The 26,070-nt window shown below is 36.7% G+C and overlaps 1 protein-coding gene across 2 annotated transcripts; it reads right to left on the reverse strand.

Annotated features, from left to right (window-relative positions):
* Positions 1-257: 257 nt before the first annotated feature.
* On the reverse strand, positions 258-26,070 carry INTS12 (integrator complex subunit 12). Of its 2 annotated transcripts, none has more exons than XM_065877902.1 (7): positions 25,957-26,070; positions 15,542-15,706; positions 12,612-12,764; positions 10,967-11,154; positions 9,095-9,254; positions 4,225-4,371; positions 258-948 (listed from the first exon to the last, which is right to left on the reverse strand). In XM_065877902.1, exons 2-7 carry the CDS (start codon positions 15,695-15,697, stop codon positions 364-366), a joined length of 1,389 nt encoding a protein of 462 aa, XP_065733974.1. In that variant the 5' UTR covers positions 15,698-15,706; positions 25,957-26,070; the 3' UTR covers positions 258-363. The 2 variants fall into 2 exon arrangements, with proteins under 2 accessions (XP_065733974.1, XP_065733973.1); XM_065877901.1 differs by having other exon boundaries at positions 25,950-26,001.

Raw genomic sequence — 26,070 nt, forward strand, 5'->3', positions numbered from 1 at the left:
ATCCCTGGCTCTTTGTAAGGCAACTTATTCAGCAGGATCAATTATTGGGACTTTGCCAGAAGATGAATTTTTAAAAAAAATTCACACATGCTATCAGTCTTCTGGGATTCCAGAAGTTTTAGCAAGAATTAGTCATTCTAATCATTGTTTTCACATACTATGAAAACTGTCAAAATAAAAATGCTAAACAGATTTAAAATAAACATTTCCAAGTTTCATTAACTACTAATTAGCATTTTAAGGTAAGAAATAATAAATTTCATTATGAAGATTTTTATTAAATTATAGTATACTACAGTTTACGTCTTAATAATAAGATTTTAATCTTTAGGGTAATATGATATAAAAACCTACTTGGCCACATTACTTCTTGAGTTTCTTTTGGGCAGCCTTCTTCTTGACCATCTGTAATCGCTTCATGGCATTGAGTTGTGATTCTTGTGAAGTTGGACCTTTAAGGGATGCTGAGGGAGAGCTGCTTGATTCTGAAGTGGTTTTGTTAGTGGTACTTCCACTAGGCCCTGATGTCCCACTATTTCCATTCCCACTTAGTTGGCTGCTGATTCCTGGAACCAAACTACTTGGACTGGGAAGACCTACTTTGCTAACATTGTCACAACTAACTGAGCGACTAAGGCCAGTTTTGCCCAAAGTTAGAGGTGGAGGTGGTTTCAGTGGTACAGTGGGTGAAGTGCTGTTACTGGAACCTATTTTGGAACCTATTCCACCTTTGGATGATGTTGCCAGACCAGTCAAACCCACGGGCTTCTGGTTAGCTGATGAGGTAGCAGGTTTCCCGCTATTGTTTTGGGTTGTTGAACTCAATTTTGCTGTGGATGGACCAGCAGAAGAAGTTTTGGCTGCAAAAGCTGCCCATCCAGTTAGGCCACTAGTTGCTGAAGAGGAAACACTGGTACTAGAAGAATTTCCTGAAACAACCGTGGATGCCTAAAAAACATAATATAAATATTAGAGCCAAGTGTAATTAACACCTAATATAATATTCTTTTTTTTTTTTTTAATATAATATTCTTAAACATATAACAAGTTTAATGGCTAAGACTTTTTATACAAAAATAATGATCTGGGAAACTTAAAGCATAGCACCAAAATTAAGTTCTGCTAAACTGATCTGAAAAAACACATACAAGAAAACCTATCCATAGCTAATGGGTGCTACCATTTATAAAGCAGAAATTATGGGATGTCATATTCTTCTTCTAATCACTGCAGAAAAAAATATATGGGAATTCCTTTTTGAGGACTGCTCCTAGATTCGGTTACAAGCCATATCAGAAAATCAGATTTAATGCTTTAACTTGTTTTTCACCCAAAAAGGTTACTATTTAGCTCAGTAAAACATCTAATTCTTTAGGCTTTGCTCCAAATGACTTGTGGATCATTTCAAAAACAGAATCCACTCTTAATGGACAAAAATGCTCACGCCCAGGATATGTAGGAGATGTCTGAGATGAAGAGATTCACTCAATAAATATTGAGTGAATACATAAGATTTTGAACCTATTTTTAAAAATCCCTCCCAAATTTTGAGCAAATAGCTACTGCATTGCAAAATATATACAGATACACCATGTTAACTACTTGGAATTGTACAACTCTAAAGGTCGAAATATACTAAGAAGGTCTCATGACTTTATTTTCACAATTTGTCCATGTTTCCATTGAAACTATCACAAAGAGATCCCTACTTCTGTATAACATTTTTAATCAACTGCCTCATAAGCTGCATAGTGACATTTTGGGTATGCCTGACTCACTCCCAGATGTATTTCTTAAAGGTATAACACTTCAATTTCTCTAATTAAGTTCCTTGGCCAGTCGAAAGCTAACAGTGATACCAATGTCGCTACATAAATATTGTTCTTATTCATATGAGAACAATTATTTTCACCTTAACGTTTAGGGAAAAATGCACTTTGTTCAAGTTAATTATGGACTGAATTTCTCACTGGCACTTTTTCTACCTTCATATTCTTGAGATTCACAAAAGTGCTAAATACGTAAAAGGTAAAGTCTTACAAATAGTATCTTACTTTAAAATATGGTAGTTATCATGCTTAAAATATACTCAGTTATATTTTAGAACTGAACTCTGAATGAGTTGAGAAAAACGTTTTTAGTTCTTACAAAGTAGCCGTCAATACTGTCTGCATTAAACATTTTAAACCAATGTGAAAAATAATGTAAATAGAGTGCTCTGAGGTCTTTATCAGAGGAGGGTCCAGATTATTGTTCACATACTCCGAAAAACGATAGGATTTTTTTTTTTTTTTGCCATACGTGGGCCTCTCACTGTTGCGGCCTCTCCCATTGCAAAGCACAGGCTCCGGATGCACAGGCTAAGCGGCCATGGCTCACAGGCCCAGCCGCTCCATGGCATGTGGGATCTTCCCAGACCGGGGCACGAACCCGTGACCCTTGCATTGGCAGGCGGACTCTCAACCACTGCGCCACCAGGGAAGCCCCGATAGGATTTTTTACAGTAACATCATACAATGACTATCTCATAAGGTTATGCAAAGAAGATAAACTTTACATCAATTACAAGTTCCTAGAGATATGCATACAGGTAATGAAAAAAAGTTAGTCAAGGAAGCAAAAGGACACAGGTGTAGCAAACTTTTAATTTTCAGTGATGAAAGATCTGATTTTTTCCTTTTCTTTATATTAAACATAAAACTGCCTGCTATATGGCTAAATGATCTTTCAACAAACTTCACAAAAGAAAACCCATCTGAAGTAATCAAAAAGAGCAACACTTACGAAGTACAAAGCAAGTTCTGTGTGTATGGCATTTTATTTTAATGGTTTGCTGTTACTGGTATTGCTTTTCAACTGAATGACAGATGGCTTATAATACTATCAGGATGCACAAAAGTAAAATAACACAAACAATGGAGACCAAGTAATTTCTTACTATTCCAGTGCAGAAAATAAATTTCACAATTGTTCTCAACTAAAAATATTTTCTTGCCTATTATCCTAGTTAGAAAGCTATTTTTAAATTGCTTTTTATATATAAATGGGAACAATTTTTTTCATAGTAAAAATTTATTGTATTTTATCATAAAAACATCAAAACCTCTTCTTAATCAGAACAAACATGACAGCCAAGCCCTTAATTTATTTGCTGTAAAATAATTTCATATTGGTTTCCTAAAAATAAACTTTAGTAGTAACAGGTTAGTATAAAAAGCTACCTAAAAGTGATATAAGTATAGAATATAGCAAATCTAATTACTTTCAATAAGTTATTCTTACTTCTATTCTAGCTCACCAAGTTTCTATGTGACAAATCAATAATGGATATCCCTTGGATATCAGCTCTTCCCTGGTAAATTAAATTAAAAATGATCTGCAAATAAAATTATCAGTATCCTTCTCAGAGTACTTTATACTCATATTCTTTATCATCAAACCAATGTTCTTGATCTTTGCTACTTACACCCACTTGGACAAGGTAACAGCTTTAGAATTTTCTGGGGTTAACCTTTGAGAATTTGGGGCTAATATTTTTTTCTTCCATCTTTAAAATTCCATCTTCTGCTTAAAATTGGAATGTGAAACTCAATAAAAGCATTCTTTTTGTTATAAAATTAGATTAGAAAAATATTTTATTCCATGATATCAAAATGCCAGAATATTTATAATAATGTAGCATGATATCAAGGATGAAAATCTAGGAATGAGAAAGGTGATACTCTCACTAGATAATCTGGCTCCTTAGTATAAGAGAGGACCAATTCATGGGGAAAATTCATGATAATAATTGAAAAAAATAAGACAAAGAAGAAAACTTCAATAGCCAATAAGCAGGAAGAAAAAAGCTATGGGGCCAATCAGCACAAGTAATGTGAGGAGCAAAACTACTGCTACTGAGGACAAAGGTATTTAAGATTTAAACCAAATTCCCAATTGGAGAGAAGTGGCTGACTACATAGGAATGGTAAAGAATGTTATCTTGGAATGCTCACAAACAGTTCCTAATCACCATAAAAAGAGAAATAGCAGAGCTCAAGATTAAATAATTACATAAATGTTCTCTTTCTACTTAATGTTAATAGTAATGTAGTCTTAATGTAGTCTTAATTTCCAACATATGGCCATTTAGTATACAAAGTTTCACATTATTTTTTTTCCCAAGTAACTATTAAGTCAACTAAATTTAAATCCAATCTTAGATAAAAATGGAATATACTATACCTTGACTTCTGATCTCTTAAATGCTAGAAAAGTTAACTCTTGCTTGAGTTTAGTTTCTGGTTTCTTAACCAATGGATCTTTAACAGCTGGAGCTACAGAAACAACTGTGGGGGCTGGTTTCTGTGGTGGTTTCTGAGTTTTTTGAGCCTGCAAAAATCAGTGTTAAGATTAAATTAGCTACAAAATCTTAGTTAAATGCACAGAAAGACAATAAAATCTATCACAGGACTCCTCATTGAATTGAAATACAGATGAACATTAAAAAAATATTGTGATGACACTGAAAATATAGATTCTTCAACAAATTATTTGTATCATCATATTAATTAATGGTTTTATAGATTTTATTAGTTTCTAAACAGTAAAGATAATACAAAACTTTAAAAATTATCCAGATTAGGGTTAATTAAATGTCATTTTAACAAAACCAAATTGATAAAAAGAAAAAGAAAAAAAAAATCACATAAGCATTTTCAGTTTTATTTTGACCAAAAATTGACTTTTCCTTTATTTTATATTAGGTACTTTACTAAACTCTCTTGTGAACTCTAATCATTTTTCAGTTTGTTCTTTAGTGTTCTCCAGCTAGATAATATTAACTATATAAACAGTATAGTGCAGTGTTTGAGAGAACAGTCTTTGGAGTCAAACAGAACTAGAATCAAAACCCAGCTCAACTACTTCCCTAGCTATGTTACCTCAAGTAAAATATGTAAATCTCTAAAAGTTTCATTTTCATTTGCAAAATGGGGATAATATCTTGTTTCAAAGGTGGGTTATGAGAATGAATTGCGATTACGTAAGCCTTTACATAGTGTCTGGCACATATTAAGTGCAGACAATAATAGTTACTATTTATTCATTATCATTATTTACAAAAGGTAAGAAAACTGAATCTGAAAGAACCCATCTCTACGGGATGGGTAAAGATGCTCCCTGCCATTCCATTGTCCTTGACAATACTAATAAGGCCATGCAAGACAATACCAGAAAATTTATTAATAATGTGTTCTCATTTCTGGAAATTTGAATGTAGCTGTTTTATCTCTGTTTAGACTTTCTTGTGCTATGGTTTGCCATACAATATAATTTTCAGCCTTAAGTCTCAATTCATCCCATTTTTTATATTACATACTTTCCACATGAAAGTACACCTAATTTCAGACATCACTTATAAAGCAACACTCAGATTAAGAATATTATTAAGGATGCTGTTAGATATCTATGATAAAAATATCTCTTATGACCAAGAAAGATTATCTTACCCTCTACTGCAAACCACGTTATGAAAATGTAGCCTTCAGAGTAAATCAGAAATACACGGTTCCATACCCATGGCTTTCAATCTTATACTTCCCTCTATGCACATCAGCAGATGTGGTTAGACTCTGAAGACCCACCTAACTTGTATGCTTTAGCAGATGAAGATTCATTACAGTGAAGCCCAGAAAGAACCTCTGCCTAGGAGATCATGTTTGGATCTTTTTCTGCTTCCTCTATTTCACCTAGCCATCTTAGAAGCTGAGTAAGAAATACCCAAGACCCTTTGTCCTTTGCTGGTAATACTAGTTTAGGGAACTAGGATATTATCACTGACTCAGTGCTGCTCAACAAAGGCACTATAATTTTTCATTGGGTGACTGACTCACATAGTGCAGAATATATGACATTCACCACTCAAGGCGATAGTTGCCAGTATGGCAGCAATCAAAAATACCATGTATTTCTATTACTGCTGAGTAGGAGTGTGTTACCACCTTAGATTGAGAACCACTGCAGTAAGTCACTCACCTAGGTGAGTCTCTCACCTAGTGCTGGGGCAAAACCCATTACCTGGTAGACAGAAAATTACAAAACAAAAGAATAATCTTGGACCCTGCCACCCACCATTATAAACTCTGTCTTCCCGTCTTCCTATAATAATGTGTACTGCAGAACCTGCCCTAGTTAAGAAATTAGTGCAAGGAGAAAGGGGATATAAGATGTTATTTATGGTATCCTTGAGATATCTTGGACCAATAACCAATGCACATATATATGAGAACCTCACTGAAAGCAATTATAGTAAGAATGACTGGATTTAGCATCCCCACCATTTCCAAATTTCTTTCTCTCACTAAACATTGTGTTTACCGGATCCTAATCTTCAGGCTCACTTCAGATCACATCTTTTGGTATTTCTCCAGGTCCACTCTTGGTGTATCTAATCATGTTCTGACATTAGTCATGGCCCCTTATTCAGCACTTGACTCTTGGACATACAGACTGAACTTACTGACTGCTGATTTCTGGTGCAAATCTATATTTCCTCCATTTATGTATCTTAAAATGAGAACAACAGAATGTGGGATGTGTCCAGTCCTGAGCTTTGCTCTGGTGCTTTGCCAGTGAATGAGACTAGGTCTTAATGACAAATTAATTAGACATTTAATTTGCAAAGTTGATAAAGAATAAAAGGTATCCCAGATGAGGAGAAGCTGAGAAGCAGGACATATGGGAACACGAAAAGTTCACCACATACTCAGGGAATGAACCATTTGGTCTGGCATGGCCACAGTATGTGGGTGTATATGATGAAGTGGTGGGAGAGAAGGATACAAAGGTAGAGTTGGGTCAAAGAGAGAAGGTCCATACATCCACCCTAACAAGGAAAACTTCATTATATAGGTAATTGAGAGCCACTGGGCACACTTAAACAGATAAAATTAGATAATTACTTTAGAAGAATATTCTAACTGCAGTGTGTAAAGTGGACTGAAGGAGCTAAAGCAATAGACAAGAAATGAGGGGTTTGTGGGACAGGGTAACAAAAGTGAAATGAACAGATTTGTGAAATACATAAGAGGTAGAATTAACAAGTTTGGTAAACAAAGGGATATGGAATTAAGAGAGGCATCAAGGATAATGTTTTCTAGTTCAGGCAACTGAGGAAAAATTGAGTGGAGAAGAAAACAATTTTAATTTTAAAAACATTGAACTTAAAGTAACTGTAGGATATCTGGTCAGCTGCCAAAATTCATTCCAGGAAGAGGGTTAGAACTATAAACATAGACCTGGTGTAAACTAAGTCACAAAATGTAAGGGAGTAAAAACTTAGGAGAGAACGGTACTTACTTTATTAAGAGACTTACAATAAAATAATAATAAACTTTGAAGCTACACTAAAGAAAGATTACTGTCACAAATTATTTATTTTGACTACCAATTCTTAGTGACTACTTGTGTCAAGGCACTGGAATGCACTGTTGTGCTCACCCGTAATTACTTTGGTTGAGGTCCTGGGGGGCTAGTTTAAGTAATAAACTAAATAAAAATCAGACTGAGCAGAAAACAATTGTATCATGTCAAAGAAATTTCCCATTACAAACAGAAAGTATAAATACTACTGAAATGTTACTACTTTTCATAGGAATAAAACATAATCTATTTCTGATTTGAGTGATTAAAAAGTAAAGTAGGTATCTTGTTTTTGTTTTTTTTTTTTACTTTTAACTAAGTACTTCTAACTTTAAAAAGATATATTTGGTCAGAAAAATTTATGTAGAAACTCACTTGGTTAACAATATGAGAACTCTTCTATCAAGAGTCCCTAATCTTCCGGAGAAAACTACAATTCGAAATGATACATGCACTCACTATGTTCACAGCAGCACTATTTACAATAGCCAAGACATGGAAGCAACCTAAATGTCCACTGACAGATGAATGGATAAAGAAGATGTGGTATATTTATACAATGGAATATTCCTCAGCCATAAAAAGAATGAAATAATGCCATTTGTGGCAACACGGATGGACCTAGAGATTATCATACTAAGTGAAAGAAAAAGACAAATACAATATGATATCATATGTGGAATCTAAAATGTGACACAATTGAACTTATTTATGAAACAGAAACACTCACAGAAAACAGACTTGTGGTTACCAAGGAGGTGGGAGAGGTGGGGGAGGGATGGATTGGAAGTTTGGAATTAGCATATGGAAACTATTATATACAGAATGAGTAAACAAGGTCCTACTGTATAGCACAGGGATAGTCAATATCCTGAATCACTTTGTTGTATACCAGCAACTAACATAACATAAATCAACTATACTTCAATAAAAAATAAAATTAAAACAAAAAGAGCGTCCCTAATCTAAGGCAGGGGAGGGCGGATGTGGGAAGCAAACAAGTCACTGAAGTAAATAACAACTTGATTTCTTTAAAAGGAAGATGATAACATTCATCCATCTACTATTTAAATAAGTTAGAAAACTATCCAATATAACAAATGAAAACATGTTTCAGTATGAAATTAAAGACAGTTATGTTTGTGAGCAGTAAACTGAGAAAGTACTGGGGAATATAGGATAAATGGTCACTTGAAGACAATGAGAAGGAAAGACTGAGGAACAGAGAGAGAAACACAGGAGGAAAGACAGAGATGCACATACAAATACTGCCTCTGTACACAGTTTGTAAGTTTGGTGGTTTACACTCACTCAGGAATAGATATTTCTAATATTTCCTTACCAGAAGCAGAGTCTGGGGCTTTGTATCTCACCACTTCCCACAGTGCTTTGTAGTATTTCTAAATGCTTATAAATACACTGACATACCAGTAAGGAATATTTATATTTTGTGGGTCTCCAATTCTGATCTTTATAACAGAACAAGTTAAAAGCTGAGCAGAGAAAAATGCATATACATGGTCTGGTCCATTTAGGCATAGACACAAAAATCACACATATACACAAACATTTAAAATCATCAGCTTATATGATTTTTTTCAATAACATAAATGTTCAAATTTTTATCTTAAAAAGCACATATCAACAAAAAAATTGACAGAGATTGTTTAAAATAGAGAAAAATGATTCCTACCATTCTTTTCATTTGTCTGGTACATCGGGCACAATACCACACAAGGCGAGGGTCATTCACTTCTTTGTCTGTCACCTGCGGCTTATGGCAATCTTGGTGGTAGAGATTATGGCATTCCTGACATTCTACTAATTGATTACCAGATGCCACTGTCATTTGCCTAAGAAAGTATACCATTAAATATTACATTTATTTGAATGCAACAATTTAAAGCCATTTTAGGGTTGTTCTGGTAAAGTTTGATAAATTAAAGAGGGTAAAAACCCCAGAAAAGCCAAAGAGCAAACTAACGAATCCCAACATTGTAGCCTGCACAAACAATTCATTTCTTTTAAAGGTTATGCTCAGCCATTAAGAAATGTATAAGATGACTTAAAGACTAAATTTGGCTATATTCTCCTTGTCATTTCTCATTGGAATTTTTTTCTTTCTCCCAGAAGGTACATAGTAGACTTTGGCTAGTCCTCCAACAGTCTCATAACATCTTCTTTGTACCTCTATTAAATTCCTTTATATTTGCTGCCTACATATTGTTCTATCTTCTTCATTAATATTTGAGTTGCCTAAAGTTAGAAACTGGACCTAATTAACTATAGGGCCTAGCACATTACTGCACAGACACAGGGTGTTCAATAAATAAATGTCTTAATCAACTAAATAGAATGCAGTAATATGTGTATCAAAAAAGTATAAATTCCAACAGCAACAGCCTTAGACTATCATAACGAGTCTCCTTACGGAGGGTTACAATTACTAGTCCTTTCCCCCTTATTACTTTACCATTTACTTCTTTATATAAAAATGATAACTCTTATAGTAGATAAAAGTTGAAATAAACAAATATATGTTAAAACAACGAAGGTCTAATGAAATGATCCTATTCAGAAGTACATTAACTGATTCTCTATAAGGTTCACAAAAGTTTATAGGTATGCACTCAGTCCCAGTGCACCAGAATTTAACATTTTCATGAAGAAAACAGCAACAAAGGTGGTAATTTTTTCTGTTGTGCTAGGCAATGAAAGTCATTAACAATTAAAGACATAGCTCCTGGCATCAAGGAGTTTAAAATCTAATTATTCTGATTTTTAAGATGCATCTTCTACTAAGCAGAATTATCTATGTTTTTATAATTATGAACCCACGTTTCAAAACAACACTCAGAATAACCTACATGATCCATTAATTTCATTTCCATTATCCTTAGGAAAAAATTTAATGGTATTTTAGAAAATGATATATAACCATTTACTTTATAAATACTATCAACGCTTCAGGAAAAAAAAAGCAACATAGTCCTCTTAAACAGAAAGATGAGGGGCTTCCCTGGTGGTGCAGTAGTTGAGTCCGCCTGCCGATGCAGGGGACACGGGTTCGTGCCCTGGTAAGGGAAGATCCCACATGCCGCGGAGCAGCTAGGCCCGTGAGCCATGGCCGCTGAGCCTGCGTGTCCAGAGCCTGTGCTCCGCAACGGGAGAGGCCACACAGTGAGAGGCCCGCAGGCATACCGCAAAAAAAAAAAAAAAAAAAAAAAAGGAAGATGAAAATTATTAAGTCTGCTGAACAGACTCTTTCTCACTAAAAAAAAAAAGCAATAATTGCTTTCCCTCTAGAAGCCAAGAACGCAGAAAATATTACTACAACATAACTGATTAAAGATGCCTGTCAAGAATATAAAATTTTGACAATTTTTAAGACACTAAATTGCCATATGGGAGGTTTATCTACTTATCGATCTAATTATCTCCTACCCACCTCCAAATTATAAAAACAAAATAAAAAAAACACCCAACAATTGGTCTTTTTTTTTTTCTTTTAAGTTGTTTGCTCTTTACAAAGACACAAAAGAATCTGTGGCAAGGTACAACTAACCTACAAACAACACAGGCCAATCCCATCTCCATGGCAAAATCATCAGCACTGGTCTCCTCAAAGCTGGAAAGGTCAGTCATAGCTAAATCCTTGCTGGTTTGGACAGTAATGGGAGAGGACTGTGTCTCTGGTTTCTCCAATCTAGGTTTCTTTGGAATATCAACTCCTTCAGTGATGTCTGATTTCATCTATAAAAAGCACCCAATCAGAAAGTAACACGTTAGAATAACCTTTAAATCACTGAGAGATGTGATAGACATCTATCACATCTATTACAAGATAAGATAGACAGTGTGCAATGACCAAGTCCACTCAACAGATATTTTCACATAGTTAGGGAGAGATGTACACACTAAAGACCTGGAGAACATTTATAATAAATTCATAATCAGTATGTTAAAAGACTCCAACAAGGTAGAAATAAATAAATCAGAACAGTTTAGCATGCATCTGTATTTCTCTTTGTACTCTTTTATCCATTAAAGAATCCTGGAAGTTCAGTGGATTTACTTACAGTGCCCTCCCAACCCCCCATTGGATGCTTTGAATTGAGAAGCCATAGTACTACTAAGGCTATTTTTAAGGCTATTTTAAAATTTTAAATAATGAAGTAGTGATAGTTAATATATATTGAAAAGAAGTAAATAATGAACTTCTACCAGTCGTTCAGGCTTAACACATTGCCATACTTGCTTCAAACGTCCACTATGTCTAATAATGTTGAAGATGTACCCATCCTATTACAACCACTTATAGGTATACATCCTATAGAAACTACCACCATGTGGGCAAAGACATACGTATAAAGCAGCTCACTGAAACCCCACTGTAATACAGGAAAAGGAGAAATAAGCTAACTGCTCATCAGCGGGGGAATGGACTAACTGGTTTATTTATAGAATTAATATTCCACATGTTAGCTGAAAGAAATGTTCAAATCTACATGTATCAACATAGGTAAATTTCAAAAGCACATTGCTGAGTGGAAAAAGTTGCTAAAAGATATATATGAGATATATATATGGAAAATAGAGATATATTTTCTAAATATCGGCTATTCATAAACTATATTATATTGTTTTATGTGCTTTTAAATTTATATAAAAACAATGCAATATAGTTTATGAGTAGCCAATATTTAGAAAAAAGTATGAAAACACCCCACCTTAAGGGCAGGTGTAGTAAAAGTTTTTTTAAATGTATTTTTTACTAAGTGATAAAATCCTAATAATTATGTGCAGAAATCATTCAAAATAGACAATCCAAGAGTTATCTGTATCTGTAACCCTGTTAAGGTACACCATTCTGTAACAAATTTCATGTTTAGTCATTTACATCTTTATTCTTTCCTCGCCATCTTTTCTTTTCAACAACAGTTCCATCTAGAATACTTGAGTTATACATGAAATTAGTACATCTTCTAGAGCTCAAATATTTATTGACAACGACTTCAGTAAATGGTTTTAAAATGTTTCTAAATTTTAATTTCAAAAAACCAACACCCATAATTATCAAAATGTATTTACTGAGTGGTTATTATGTACTTTTACCCACTATTATATACAAAAAGTAAGCACAAAACGTTTTCTGGCCTATAAACTGATTGATTCATTGACTGATTTACTAGAGTAAAATAAAATCTTACTTTATCAGCAGGTCTCTTTTCACCTTCCTTCTTTACCTTTTCAGTTGTTAGGACCTTGCCGTTATTATTGCCAGAAGGAAGAGTGGATGATGTTTTGGGCTCTTGCTTAATGGAAACAGTTTTTGTGCTTGAAATTTTGGGTGGTTCCACATCCTATAGGTGAAATTAAAAAGATACCCATAATTAAATATTCAGACTAATATACTGTTAAAAAAAAAACAGATCATAAATCTAAACAACTATCAGTTAAAAATTAAGACATCACGTAGTGACCAATGTGTTGCCTTCTTCTTTAAACAACTTTATTGAGGAATAACTGATATACAAGCTGCACCTAGTTAAAGTGTAAAACTGGATATGTTTCACTCTATGGTTTCACGACAATCAATATAAGGAACATATCCATCATCTCACAAAGTGTCCTGGTTGCCCTTTGTAATCACTCTTAGAGGTAGACATCCTAGAAAAACTTCACTCTTAGAGGTAGACATCCTAGAAAAACTAAGCCACCCAGTCTCAGGCAACCACATATCTGCTTTCTGCAACTATAGATTAGTTTGCATTTCCTAGAAATTTTCATAAATGGAATCATGCAGTATATACTCTTTTTTTCTGGCTTCTTTCACTCAGCAATATTTATTTTGAGATTCATCAATGTTGTTGAGTGTAGCAAAAATTCATTTTTTTTGTTGCTTAATAGTACTCCATTGAACAAATACACCATGATTTGTTTATTCATTTACCTATTAATGGACATTTGGGTTGTTTCCAGTTTGGCCTATTACGAATACAGATATTATGAACATTCAGGTACAAATCTTTATATGGACATATACTTTCATTTCTCTAGAATAAACATGTAGGAGTGGAATGTCTGGATCACATGGTAGGTTTATGCTTAACTTTTTATGAAACTGCCAAACCATGTTCCAAAGTGGTATACCATTTTATATTTCCATCAGGAGTATATGAGAGTCCCAGTTCCTTCACATCCTCATATCCTCACCAATGCTTGGTATGGCTAATCTTTTTAATTTTAGACATTTTAATAGGTATGTAGTGGCATATCACTGTAGATTTAATTTACATTTCCCTAATGGCTAATGGTGTTAAACATTTTTTTCAAGTGCTTATCTGCCACACATTTATCTTCTTTGCTAAAGCATTTGTTAAATTATTGAGTATAAAGAGATCTTCATAGATTCTGGATACAAGTCCTTTATCAGATACATCATTTGCAAACCTTTTCTCTCAGTCTGTGGTTTATCTTTCCCTTCTGTTTTAAACTTGCAATCCTTGTTATTTTTACTCTGATATGTATATATATTTGTTATCTGTTGCTGTTAAAAGAAAGCTTATGCATATACTAGCTCCTTGGAATTATCCCCAGTTGATAATGTTTATAAGCACACCATTGCTTCTAGGTGATTCTCACACAATTCTAGAGATGGAAATGGCCAGTTAAAGACTAAAATTAAATGAATCTGTGTTTTAAAAACAGCTAGCAGAGTATTTTCTCTAAACTGACCATGAGAAGTCATTTCCAGTTAGAAACCTAAGGGCAGGAGGCTTTTTAATTGTAACAAACTTCTTATGTACTTTAACAGATGAAATTCCTTCTGTTTTAGAATCTCAAAATACTGCTTCTTTAGTAATAATAGGAATTTCCTGTTTGGCCTATATCCATACTCAGAGCAGAATGAATTTGTTAGTATATTTTGTTGAATTTTATTAATTTGGTTGGCTTGAGCTCTTTGAACCTACCAGAATGAGAATGGTAAAAGAAATGAAGTCACAATGGCTCTACTATTCAAAAGACAATAAAAAGGTTTGAGAACACTAGAGGTAGCTTTCAAAGAAGGCTGGGAGCAAAATATCACTGATCACTTGGACACTCAGTCTGGGACTTGGCCCTGTCTTGAGTTTGAGATTCTGGATTAGACTGAGCTAGTCGTGTAGTTCTGTCCTCTCCTTCTCAGTTTGGTATCTAGGTGTTCATAGACCTGGGTGACATGAAGTTTCAAGGCTAGAGCTTTAGAATGGTTTGAAAGAATGTCTTAGGTATTAGAGAATCTAATAAGAGCTATCATTCACTAAAAGTCTATTATGTACCAGGTAGACACTGCACTAGGTGGCTGACATACTTTATCTCTTTTAATTTTCACAACTTTGTAAGGTAGTTCTTATTATCCTCATTTTAATAATAAAGAAACAGAGGCTGGGTGAAATGAAGTTACTAGTACCTCAATTTCCTTATTGTAAAATAAAAATAAATAATACCTATCTCAAAGGATAATTATCACAACTAAAATTAATGATAAACATATACCACTGAGAAAAGTACCTAGGACACAGTAAATGTTCAAGATAAGTTATCTATCACCACACTAGTAAGAGGTAAGCTGGGATTTAAAACAGGTTTGTCTGGTTCCAAAATGTATATTCTTTTCACATAAAGCTGCTTGGTGACTTTGTTATTATGATGGGAGCTACACAGTTCTCACATTTCATCTATACCTCCTTTATTCCTTATTCCTCACATTATCCTATACATATTTAATTCACCTCATTGCAAAATCCCTGTCCTTTTATTTTTCGCCCCTAAAACATTAGAGAATAATTATAACACAGGTTACGGTTTCATTCAGCAGCTTAAAAAATCATAAGGAATTAGAAACTGAAATATATCTTAAGTGGGTTTCTATAGGAATAAAGTAGTAGAACTGAATATCCCCCACTCCCAGCTAACTTCTCTATATAGTGTAACAGTTCTCTGAAAGCTTGAAGGAAGAAAAGAACACTATAAATTTCTTCATTCCACAAGGAAAGATTATTTGGCAGAGAGATTGTTTCGAGACGTTCTAAATGTTAACACTGTTCTACTACAGGCTTTACAAAACTTCCTCCAAGCTTTTTATCCAGGTAGGTACCTTTTGAGATGGACGGTAACTTGAATCAATGCCCCGAGCCAAAGATTCATCAAGTAGTGCTTTTAGCTTTTCAGCAGAATCCTTACTCTTTGAATGTAAGAAGCCTAGTGCTTTCAAAAAAATGGGATCAAGTTCCAAGTTCACAGTAGCAGCCATTGCAAACACCTGAAGTAAAAAAAGAGAGGAAAGTAATTTACAGACAACGGGTAATTATCTGTCCAAGTTTTTCTTGTTCTTTTGTTTATAATAGGTAATACTGTGCACCTCATACAAAATTCAAACTGTCCAAAAGGTTATTACAGATAAAAGTAAATTTTCTTCTTTTCTCTAACTGGCATTATCTAGTACTTCTCTCCTGAAGCAAGAATGTTACCAGTTTTCTCTGTATCCATATCCTTGGCAAAATTTTAAATCCAGATAAGCTCCTCCCTGCCACAGAGCCCCTTCCTAACACCTGGCTGCCTTGGGTCTTTGTTGCTGCGCGCGGGCTTTCTCTAGTTGCATTGAGCAGGGGCTACTCTTCCTTGTGGTGCGTGGCTTCTCATTGCGGTGGCTTCTTTTGTTGCAGAGCATGGGCTGTAGGCGCGAGGGCTTCAGTAGTTGTGGCTTGCAGGCTCAGTAGTTGTGGCTCGCTGGCTCAGTTGCTCTGCGGCATGTGGGATCTTCCCAGACCAGGGGGCTCGAACCCGTAACCCCTGCATTGGCAGGCGGATTCTTAACCACTGTGCCACCAGGGAAGTCCCCTAACACCATTTTAAAATAATACACATAATTCAGTACACAGGAACTTGATGTGTTTAGGTCAAGTTTAGTATATGTCAAAATTTCTTCTTCTCAAACCTTATTTTTTTTTTTTTTTGCGGTACGCGGGCCTTTCACTGCTGTGGACTCTCCCGTTGCGGAGCACAGGCTACGGACGCGCAAGCTCAGCGGCCATGGCTCACGGGCCCAGCCACTCCGCGGCATGTGGGATCTTCCCTGACCGCGGCACGAACCCGTGTCCCCTGCATCGGCAGGCGGACTCTCAACCACTGTGCCACCAGGGAAGCCCTCAAACCTTATTTTCACAAAAAAAAAAAAAAAAAAAAAAAAGAAAAGAAAAAGATTGGGGTAAGGGTGTCACTGGAGGACAATGGTTAGAGGACGTATTAAGCAATAAGCTTTAAAGGTCAGTGCTGAAACTTTTACCTCAACTATCTTTTTTTTGCCTCCTTAGTCCTCAGCCCCAATTCTGAGTGCCTCAGAAAACATACTAATGATAATCTTATTGCATCACATTTAGATTGTGGTATCTCATGCATTAACCTGTTTTTGAGAAGCAAGGTGTCTGAGAAATAGTGCCAAACCATATATATATATATATATATATATATATATATATATATATGGATCTCCCATAGGGCCTATGATATTCTCTGTGTCCTAAGGAACTGAAAAAATAGTGAAGATATACGTCAAAGACTTAGAAATTCTAAAACATTAAAACGTTTTGTTTTCAGCTAATACCAATGCTATCATGTTGTTCTACTTCCGGTGTTACTTTTTCAAATATTCCTCCAGGCAAGGAATTATTAAAATAAAAATGTATACTTTGTGTTCAATCCTTTGATCAACATTCTAGGGCTTGAAATTGTCTTCTATCCCGGAGGTTAATATAATAATGCAACAAACTTGCACTGCTAGAGTTAAGGATCTGTCCGCAATTCCACAGTAATCTCTCATTTTCAGGGGGTTATAAAGCCATTAAAACTTACTGTAGGGCTTCCCTGGTGGCGCAGTGGTTTAGAGTCCGCCTGCCGATGCAGGGGACACGGGTTCGTGGCCCGGTCCAAGAAAATGCCACATGCCGCGGAGCAGCTGGGCCCGTGAGCCATGGCCGCTGAGCTTGCGCGTCCGGAGCCTGTGCTCCGCAACGGGAGAGGCCACAGCAGTGAGAGGCCGGCGTACCGCAAAAAAAAAAAAAAACACACAAAACTTGCCGTAGATTGAATCTTGGCATATGAAAGTTCAGCCTGAAAATGGATTTTGTTTGTTCCTTCCCCATCCACTTCCCCCCTAATATTTCTCCAACTGTCACAGGAAACACACACACACACACACCTCACTAGCCTTTTTTTTTAAAGTTTTAAACAGGGTATTAGATATTTATCTGATAGCCACAAAATTATTGTCAAATTCTGTGCTCTACTCAATCACCCATGAGAAGCGGTCTAAAGGCCAATACTAAAAGAAAAATAATCTACCTCAAACAGTTATAAATTGGTAGTAATTTAATAAAAATTGAGAAGCAACCTCTCTCACTTCCTAAGATTGTATTATTACATACATCATCTATATATAATGATAGGTACGGAAAGGTGGGGGTCATTTTGTTTTAAATTTACGCATGAGGCTGGTCATCATATACATTCTGAGAAGAGTTCCTCATTAAAATGTCCATGATGAAAAGGAGTAAAGCTGCCACTCCTGAGTGCACAAAGGAACACAGCCTAGTCTTTCTACTGACCTAACTTTTTTGGATAGCTAAAGAGCTAACAATCTGTATTATGAGGTACTGAAAATACTGCAACTTAGAAGAATCCTTTTAATATACTAGAAAACCCGTTACTTGAAATTTCTATGCTGAAAATTAGAAGCCAAGTATTTATGGTTATGTATTTCCATAATCACAGATAAAAGGTTTACATTACAGATTAGGTGACAAGAGTCAGCACCTAGATTACGAGACCAGACCACAGATCACGTCATCAACACCAATTTGGAGTCAGTTCTTTTTATATGATCCTGCAATTATAAAATTGAACAGACTTTATACCCCTGCCCTAAATTACTAACATATTCCTCTAGCCAGTGGTCTCCACAGTGGAATACAGAGAAAAAAAAGTTAGAATTTCTTCTTTATTTTTAATCTTTTACTAAAAAATGCTATTAATATACAGTGATAGCAGTGTATGCATATAATTGGCAACTAAATACACATATAAGGAAGTGAGCTCAATTTTTTTACTCATGGAATGAATGATGAGAATACTTTGGAGACCAATACTTTAGCCTTTCTAGCAACTTCCAGTTTCCCTTTCCCTATTATATATACATAGTGGCTGCTTTAAGGTACAAACTTACCTTCCCCTTGAAAATCCCTCCAGCACTCATTCAGCTCAGCCCTTCCCCCTCTCCACATTAACTTCATTGCTAGTTGCCCATCGTCTTCTAGCCCCTACTCATTACCAACATATTCCCCTATATTTTCCATTTTTTTCTCAAGCAGTCCTTTTATCGCTTTACCTTTACTATCCCCACTCATCCACACAGACATCCCCTGTTTTACAGCCTTCTCCCAAGTAGTGAGTTGTTCCTACTCAAAGAGCAAAGAGCAATACTCCATATCGCTGCTTTTGGAAAAATATTCCACGATCACCATTTATCAACATCTTCTCTTGAAATCCACACCTGCATCTTCATTGCTGCTAATGTACAGAACATTTGCACCAAGCTCATCTTTTCCTCTCCCCCTGCCATCATCTTTGGTAATTTTAGCATATATATTGATGTTCTTCTCCAACTTCCTGCACTAGTTTTATTTAGATCTTCAACCTCAAGGAGCTTCATCTTCAGCCACTGAAACCCGAAACTTGACACAAGTATTCTCCTGCTTGACTACAGTCAATTCTCCTTTTTAACTACAATCTTCTATCACTCTATCTCTTTTACTGCTTTGACCCAGGAGCCTCCTCAGGGTACCAAGTCAATCTTTCTTTCTTTTAAAAAATTTCTTTACTCCCATTCGTCTATCCTTTGAATTTATAGAGACCTCCACTTTCTTGGTCCCTCTGCTTTCTCCTTACTGGCACCTTCTTGACCGAACATCTTTTCCTTGTCCAACAGAAAAAACAGGAGTTGGACCTAAAATAAAACACTCATGGTTATGTGTTTTAGCCTTTATATTTTAGTTTTCTATCTTCCTTTCCCTCCCCCTTTTCTATTGCCTTCTCCAGTTTCTATTACTTCTCCTTTCTTACCAGCAAACGCACATACAGCAGTCCCCCCATTACCTGTGGTTTCACTTTCTGATATTTTAGTTACCTGCAGTTGGAAAATACTGAATGGAAAATTCCAGAAATAAACAATTCATAAGTTTTAAACTGCACGCCATTTTGAGTACTATGATAAAATCTCATGCCAGCTCCTTAGCTCAGTCCATCCTGCTTTGGATGTGAATCATCCCTTTGTCCAGTGAATCCCTTCTGTTAGTCACTAGCCAGCTCAGTTATCAGATTGACTGTCATGGTATTGCAGGGCTTGTGTTCAAGTCACTTTATTATTATTTATTTAATGCTCCCAAAGAGCCAGAGTAGTGATGAGTGCTATTCAGATATGCCAAAGAAGTTGCAAAGTGCTTCCTCTAAGTGAAAAAGTGAAAGTTTTAAACTTAGTAAGAAAAAAACTGTATGCTCATATGCTGAGGTTGCTAAAATTTATGGTAAGAACGAGTCTTCTATCTGTGAAATTGTGAAGAAGGAAAATTTGTGCTAGTTTTGCTGTCGTACCTCAGAGTGCAAAAGTTATAGCCACAGTGCATAAGTGCTTAGTTAGAATGGAAAAGGCATTAAATTTGTGGATGGAGGACATGAACAGTATATGTTCCGACTGACAGCAATATGTTGGGCCAGAAAACATTGAACATCTACAAAAACTTCAGCAAGAGATCCCCTGAAATGAGTGACACCAAGCCATTTACTGCAAATAAAGGATGGTTACACAGATTCAGGAATAGGTTTAGACTGAAAAATATAAAAATTACTGGAGAGGCTGTGTCTGCCAATGAAGAAGCCACTGCCACATTTCTGGCAGAGTTGAAGAACCTGAGGAGAGAGACCATGTTCACATAACTTTTATTATAATATGTTGTTATAATCATTCTACTTTATTATTAGTTATTGTTGTTAATCTCTTACTGTGCCTAATTTATTCACAAAACTTTATCACAGGTATGTATGTATAGGAAAAAACCCAGTATATATAGGGTTTGGTACTATCCATGGTTTCAGGCATCCACTGGGAGTCTTGGAACATATCCCACATGGATAAGGGGGGACTACTGAATAGTGAAAGCAATTTATTTCCTGCTACTGAAGTCCTAAAGAGGTCAGCAACTGTGGTATAAATTTGTCACTTTATCTCCTTTATTATTTCCAAGAATATTTTCCAGGAGTTACACCAAATCATGTTACTTCTATATAGTTCTTTCCTGTATATTCTAAAACTCATGATCAAAATAGATTGTAAAGGAGCTTTCTTATTGTGGATTAGAATTCTAGAAAACAAAGTCCTAGGTGTGTGTAGATATAGATACAAATATACACAGAAATTTAATGCTTTAAACGTAGATTTAATTTCAAATCTAGATGTTGCTTTAAAAAAAGAAGAATGCAGAAAACTAATAATAATCACCACTTTAAAAAATGTCAATGGCCTGGGAAGGTGGCAATAGTGGTGTTGGTGGGAACAAAGTCTTAGCTCACGTTAGGAGCTAAGACTTATATAACTTAGTTATATACAGTAAATGTATATAAGTAACACAGAAATTCCTACTTCTAAATAATCATCTGTTTTCTCCATCCTTTTTATCCTTCATGGTCCGTCCAGCCTTTCAAAGACTCTCTTTTAGCACTCTAAGCATCCTTGTCCCATAGTTCTACAGTTTCGACTACTTTATAGTCATCCATCCTATTTACCTTCTCCCTGCCTGCACCCAAAATCTAAGTACAGCTGAGAGGAATACATACACTCTGTTATCTTCAGAGTCACTAATCCCACCTAGGCACTCAACACAATTTAGCAATCCTATCATGTTTCTCTGGTCAACTCACTTCCCCACTTTCTGCAAAGACCAGTCACATTTTCTCCATTTTCCTTGAAACTGCTTCTCTATCTTAGTAGATGTCCTCATCTACTTCACAGAGAAAACAGAAACTGTCAGAGAGGAACTAAATCAACTTTCTGACACATCTACAAATATACCTGCTCCAATCCTTTCCTCTTTCCCACCTTTTAAATAAGAAGGTGGCTCTCCATGTAATGCCACCTATGCCTGGAACCTAACTTTTTCCTCCCCCCTGAAACTTTGAGCTATAAACTATTCCTGTGCCTTCTCCGCCACTCACAAACCTCCCTCCCCCGGCCTCTTTCTTTCTACTGGCATCTTTTCATTGACCTTTAAATATCTTCTATCCTATCTTCTTCATTTTAGAGCAAAACTTCTCCTACATTTTATACTTTTTCTTTACTCCTTCTGCTTATATAGCATTTCCTGCAATTTGGCCTTTGTGCCACCATACCATGGAAATATTTTCACCAAAGCATTCACAGCCTTAGTCAGGTAAGTATAATAAATACTATTTTTTCCTCCTACTTCTTTCTTGGTCTTCTTTGTAGATTCCTCAACAATCTTGAGGAATCAAAAATGAGTTGCTCAAGATTAGGTTCTGGGTCTCTTCTTTCACTTTACACCTTCTTCTCAAAATGTCCCCTTTGGATCAGCAGCAACAGGCATCACCTGGGAACCTGTTAGGAATTCAAACTCTCGGTCTCCACAACCATAGCTACTAATGAAAACACTCTGGGAGTGAGGCCGAGAAATTTGCATTAAATCTTCCAGATGGTTCTGATCTACTCTAAACGTTTCAGAATTACTGCCCTAGACAATCTGACCTATACCCTTTTGCCAGTAATTATATATTTATCTCTCCAGCCCATGCATCTCTTCCAAGATTCAACTGCCAGCTTGACCTGGATATCTCACTGGTGCCGCCTATTCAACATGCCCCTAACAGAGACACTCATAAACTCTTCTCTCAACCAGTTCTTCCCCTAATCTTCCCTTTCTCAAATGATACTTATCCCATTGCTCCAGCCAGAAACCTGAGAATCAGCTTTAACTCCTTCCACTTCAACTCCTGCCTCCCATTCAATCACCAAACCTCTTATATATATTTCAAATTCACCTACCTCTTTCAATCCTTATTACCACACCCTAGACCAAGCTACCATCATGCAGCTATTATCTGGCCCACTGTAAGAGCTTAATCAGAACCCCACAATTGGGACTTCCCTGGAGGCATAGTGGTTAAGAATCCACCTGCCAATGCAGGGACATGGGTTCGAGCCCTGGTCCAGGAAGATCCCACATGCCATGGAGCAACTAAGGCCCTGCACCACAGCTCATGAGCCTGCACTCTAGAGCCCGTGAGCCACAACTACTGAGCCCACGTATCACAACTACTGAAGCCCGCGTGCCTATAGCCCGTGCTCCGCAACAAGAGAAGCCACTGCAATGCGAAGCCCGTGCACTGCAAAGAAGAGTAGCTCCTGCTCGCTGCAACTAGAGAAAGCCCACGCCAACAACAAAGACCCAATGCAGCCAAAGAAAAAAAAAAGAAAAAACTCAAAATCACTCTTGCGCCTTTCCAAATATTTTTAAATCATCCACTTGCTTAAGATACTCCTTTTCACTTCATACTGTCCAAAGGTTAAAGAACAAGATTCTTAAAAAGGTCTCTAATGCCCTACATGATCTGGTAATACATGTAAAGCAGTTACAACAGTACCTGGCACAGAGTACAATTGCTCATTAAATGTTACTTAGTATCTCAAGCTATTCCCACTTTCTATTGTAACCACATGACTTATTTCAAATCTTTCAACATATACTCTTTCTTACCCCAGCTCTTCAGTAGAAAGCGTCCCTTGCCTCATCTTATTCACCCTTCTCGTCTCAATTTTTTTCTGTACATTCCCCTAACAAAATAAGGAGTCTTACTGTTATATGGTCCTAAAACATCCTGTATTTACAAGTCACAGCTATTACACTGTTAATTGTGTAAACAGGGTTTGTCTTTCTCACTAGAATGTATGTTCCATGAGGGCCAGCACTGACCTTACCTATTGCTGTAATCCCTGTTTGTAACAGAGTGCCTGGCAGATAGCAGGCACTCAGTAAATGCTGGCCAAGTGAATACATGTTATTCACTTTCTCTTTCAAAAATCTTCCTCCTCCACGAGTAATACTCAGCTTTCCTGGTTTTCTTTTTCTATCTCTGGCTACTCTTTCTCTGGGTCATCTCTTCATCCCCATTGCTCTTGGTATTGCCCAAGTATCTATTCTTGTCTATTTTCTTTAGTTCTGCTACCAATTTCTTCTGTGGTAATCTTATATATATCATGTTTTCAACTTGATTTCACGTTTATCCCCATTCCAATCTCTATTAAGCTCAACCCCCACAATTCCAACTGCTTAGTAAACATGTGTACCTGGTTGCCTTAATGGTATCTCAAATTCAGTTATGATTGAAATTGAGATTATGAATATCTTCCCCCAAAAGTTCCCTGTCCTGCACTTTCTTTCAATAAATGACACACTCTCCATTAATCGGGTCTGAGGCCTAAATCTCTGCCTCACTGAGTCCTCCCCAATTCCTTATATCTAAACAATCAGCAGGCCTTTCCTGTGAATTCTGACTCTGCAACGTTTCTCACATTTATTCCTGTTTTTCATTTCCACAGTTACTATTCAGATTCAGGTTGTTATTTGCCTTTTGTACTATAGCAACAATCTAGTTATTCTTGACTTCAACACTGTTGCCATATTAATGTTACTGCAACACATTTTTTTTCTTCCTTCTTTCCTTTCTTTCTGTTTTCATTTTTTTTCCTCAAAAATTAAGGCTTCCCACTGCCTTTAAAATAAAGCCGAATTTCTTGGCCTACCATTTAAAAAGATTCAGTAACTGGCACAAAAACTTTACTTCTTCATCCCCAGACCTTCTGTAGTACAGAGCCATTAGCTGGGCTTGCTAATTCTACTCATTTTTTCTGACAAGCTTATAACCCATTTTTATATTTCCAAATGCTATCAAGTCCCAGTTCAAATACTCCTTCTCATGAGAACTTTACTCACAGCTACTGTGTTCCTCTCTACCCCCTATACAACTAATCTTGTCCTCCTAGGATATCTCAAAATGCATTCTCATGGTAATGGAACTTTCTACCTTGAACCACACTCTTTTTTTGTACATTTGTACATTCTCTATAACACTCTGAGTACTTTAAGGGGAGAGGCTCTCTTTTTTGCCTACCACTTCGCTATTCTGCAAAGTACCACAAAATAATGGCTTTGGAATTAATAGAGATCAAAGTATAAAGGTCTTTCCTCTTCTTCTACACAATTCTAATCATGTCCAAAATCTCTTCACAAAAAGCAATAAAAAAGAAATTCTAAGCCATCCCCACCTAACTGCCCCTCCCCACAAACCCTCAAACATCAAAAAAAAAAAAAGAAAAGCAATACAAAACAAAAACACCTCTTTCATGACTGGGGACTTGTACAATGTCCCTATCTGCAGTACTCTCTTCCCAATCCTTGATCCGATTTAAATTCATTAATCCCACTAGACTGTAAACTCCATGCAAGCAGGAACTTGTTTTATTCAGTTATATACCTAGTGCTTGGAACTTCACAGATTCTCCAAAGTATTTGTAGAGTGAATGAACTAGGTTTCGTTTAAATGTCACTTTCTAGGGCTTCTGTGATTTCTCCAACCCAAATTGGGTACTCATATATAAATATATTCTTTCCTCTAGATCTCATTTCCCACCCTATATGCGAATCTTAAAAGAAGTCTAAAGTTGATCATCTGCACGTGAACGAGATGAAGGAAATCGACCCTGTTCACGCAGAGTGCAATATTAGGGTTGCCATCACATAACGGCTCTAGAAAGCTTTGCCCTTTATGTCTTTGCAAGCTCTTGCAACCCATTCTAATAAACAACCTTTTAAAGATGCTGCCCTTTTCATTCCCTCACTGAGTTCCTGACCCTGGATTACACTGAAACCTTAGGCATACGTCCGGAAACATAAGGGAAGCGGAAAGACCCTGATTCCAAACCAACCAAGTGATAGTGAATCTGAAGAGCGACCAGAGACACTCAGACAAGGACTGCCAATCTTTTTTGATCAAAGTCATAACACACCCAAGGCCTAGCACAGGGGAAGGTCCTTGACAAGTGAGCTCGAGAGAAGGTGAGAGGCCGACAGAGAGAGCTGTCGAGAGAAGTCGCCAAAACCTTCCGAGGAAGGTCGGAGACAGGGTTCCAAGGACCTAGTTCCTGGGGCTGTGCCCTCGGTCCGTGTGCCCCCGGTCCGCGTGCCCCAGCCCGCCACAACCTCCGAGGAAGCACTACCCTCACTTAAGGGGAGAGCGGTCATCCTGGGCACTCGACCGCCTGCAAATTACGAGGTGTCCCCACAGGGAGCGAGGAAACTAAGACCGCACGGAACTACACTCCCACCTCGCCCCTCGCAAAAGTCTTGAGCCTCCCAGAGTCGACTGGGAGCCGGTGAGCTGGTAACAACTCACCGCTCCGCCCCGCTGCCCCGTCAGTTCCCGGTGGCCTCACGAACCGCTCCCGGCAGCTGCCGGCTCCGAGAGCGGAAAAACAAAGGTTCCCGCAGCAGGGTCGACCGGGGAACG

The sequence above is a fragment of the Phocoena phocoena genome, chromosome 5 (genome assembly GCF_963924675.1).
Source record: "Phocoena phocoena chromosome 5, mPhoPho1.1, whole genome shotgun sequence".
NCBI classification, from domain to species: domain Eukaryota; kingdom Metazoa; phylum Chordata; class Mammalia; order Artiodactyla; family Phocoenidae; genus Phocoena; species Phocoena phocoena.

Bases quoted from the DNA above. Each gene is read 5' to 3' on its own strand.
- INTS12 (XM_065877902.1), bottom strand. From the start codon at position 15,697: ATGGCTGCTACTGTGAACTTGGAACTTGATCCCATTTTTTTGAAAGCA. The intron at 12,765-15,541 runs GTACCTACCTGG...TTTCACCTATAG, and splicing joins GTTACCGTCCATCTCAAAAG to GATGTGGAACCACCCAAAAT. The intron at 949-4,224 runs GTATAGTATATT...TATGTTTTTTAG, and splicing joins TTAAGAGATCAGAAGTCAAG to GCATCCACGGTTGTTTCAGG.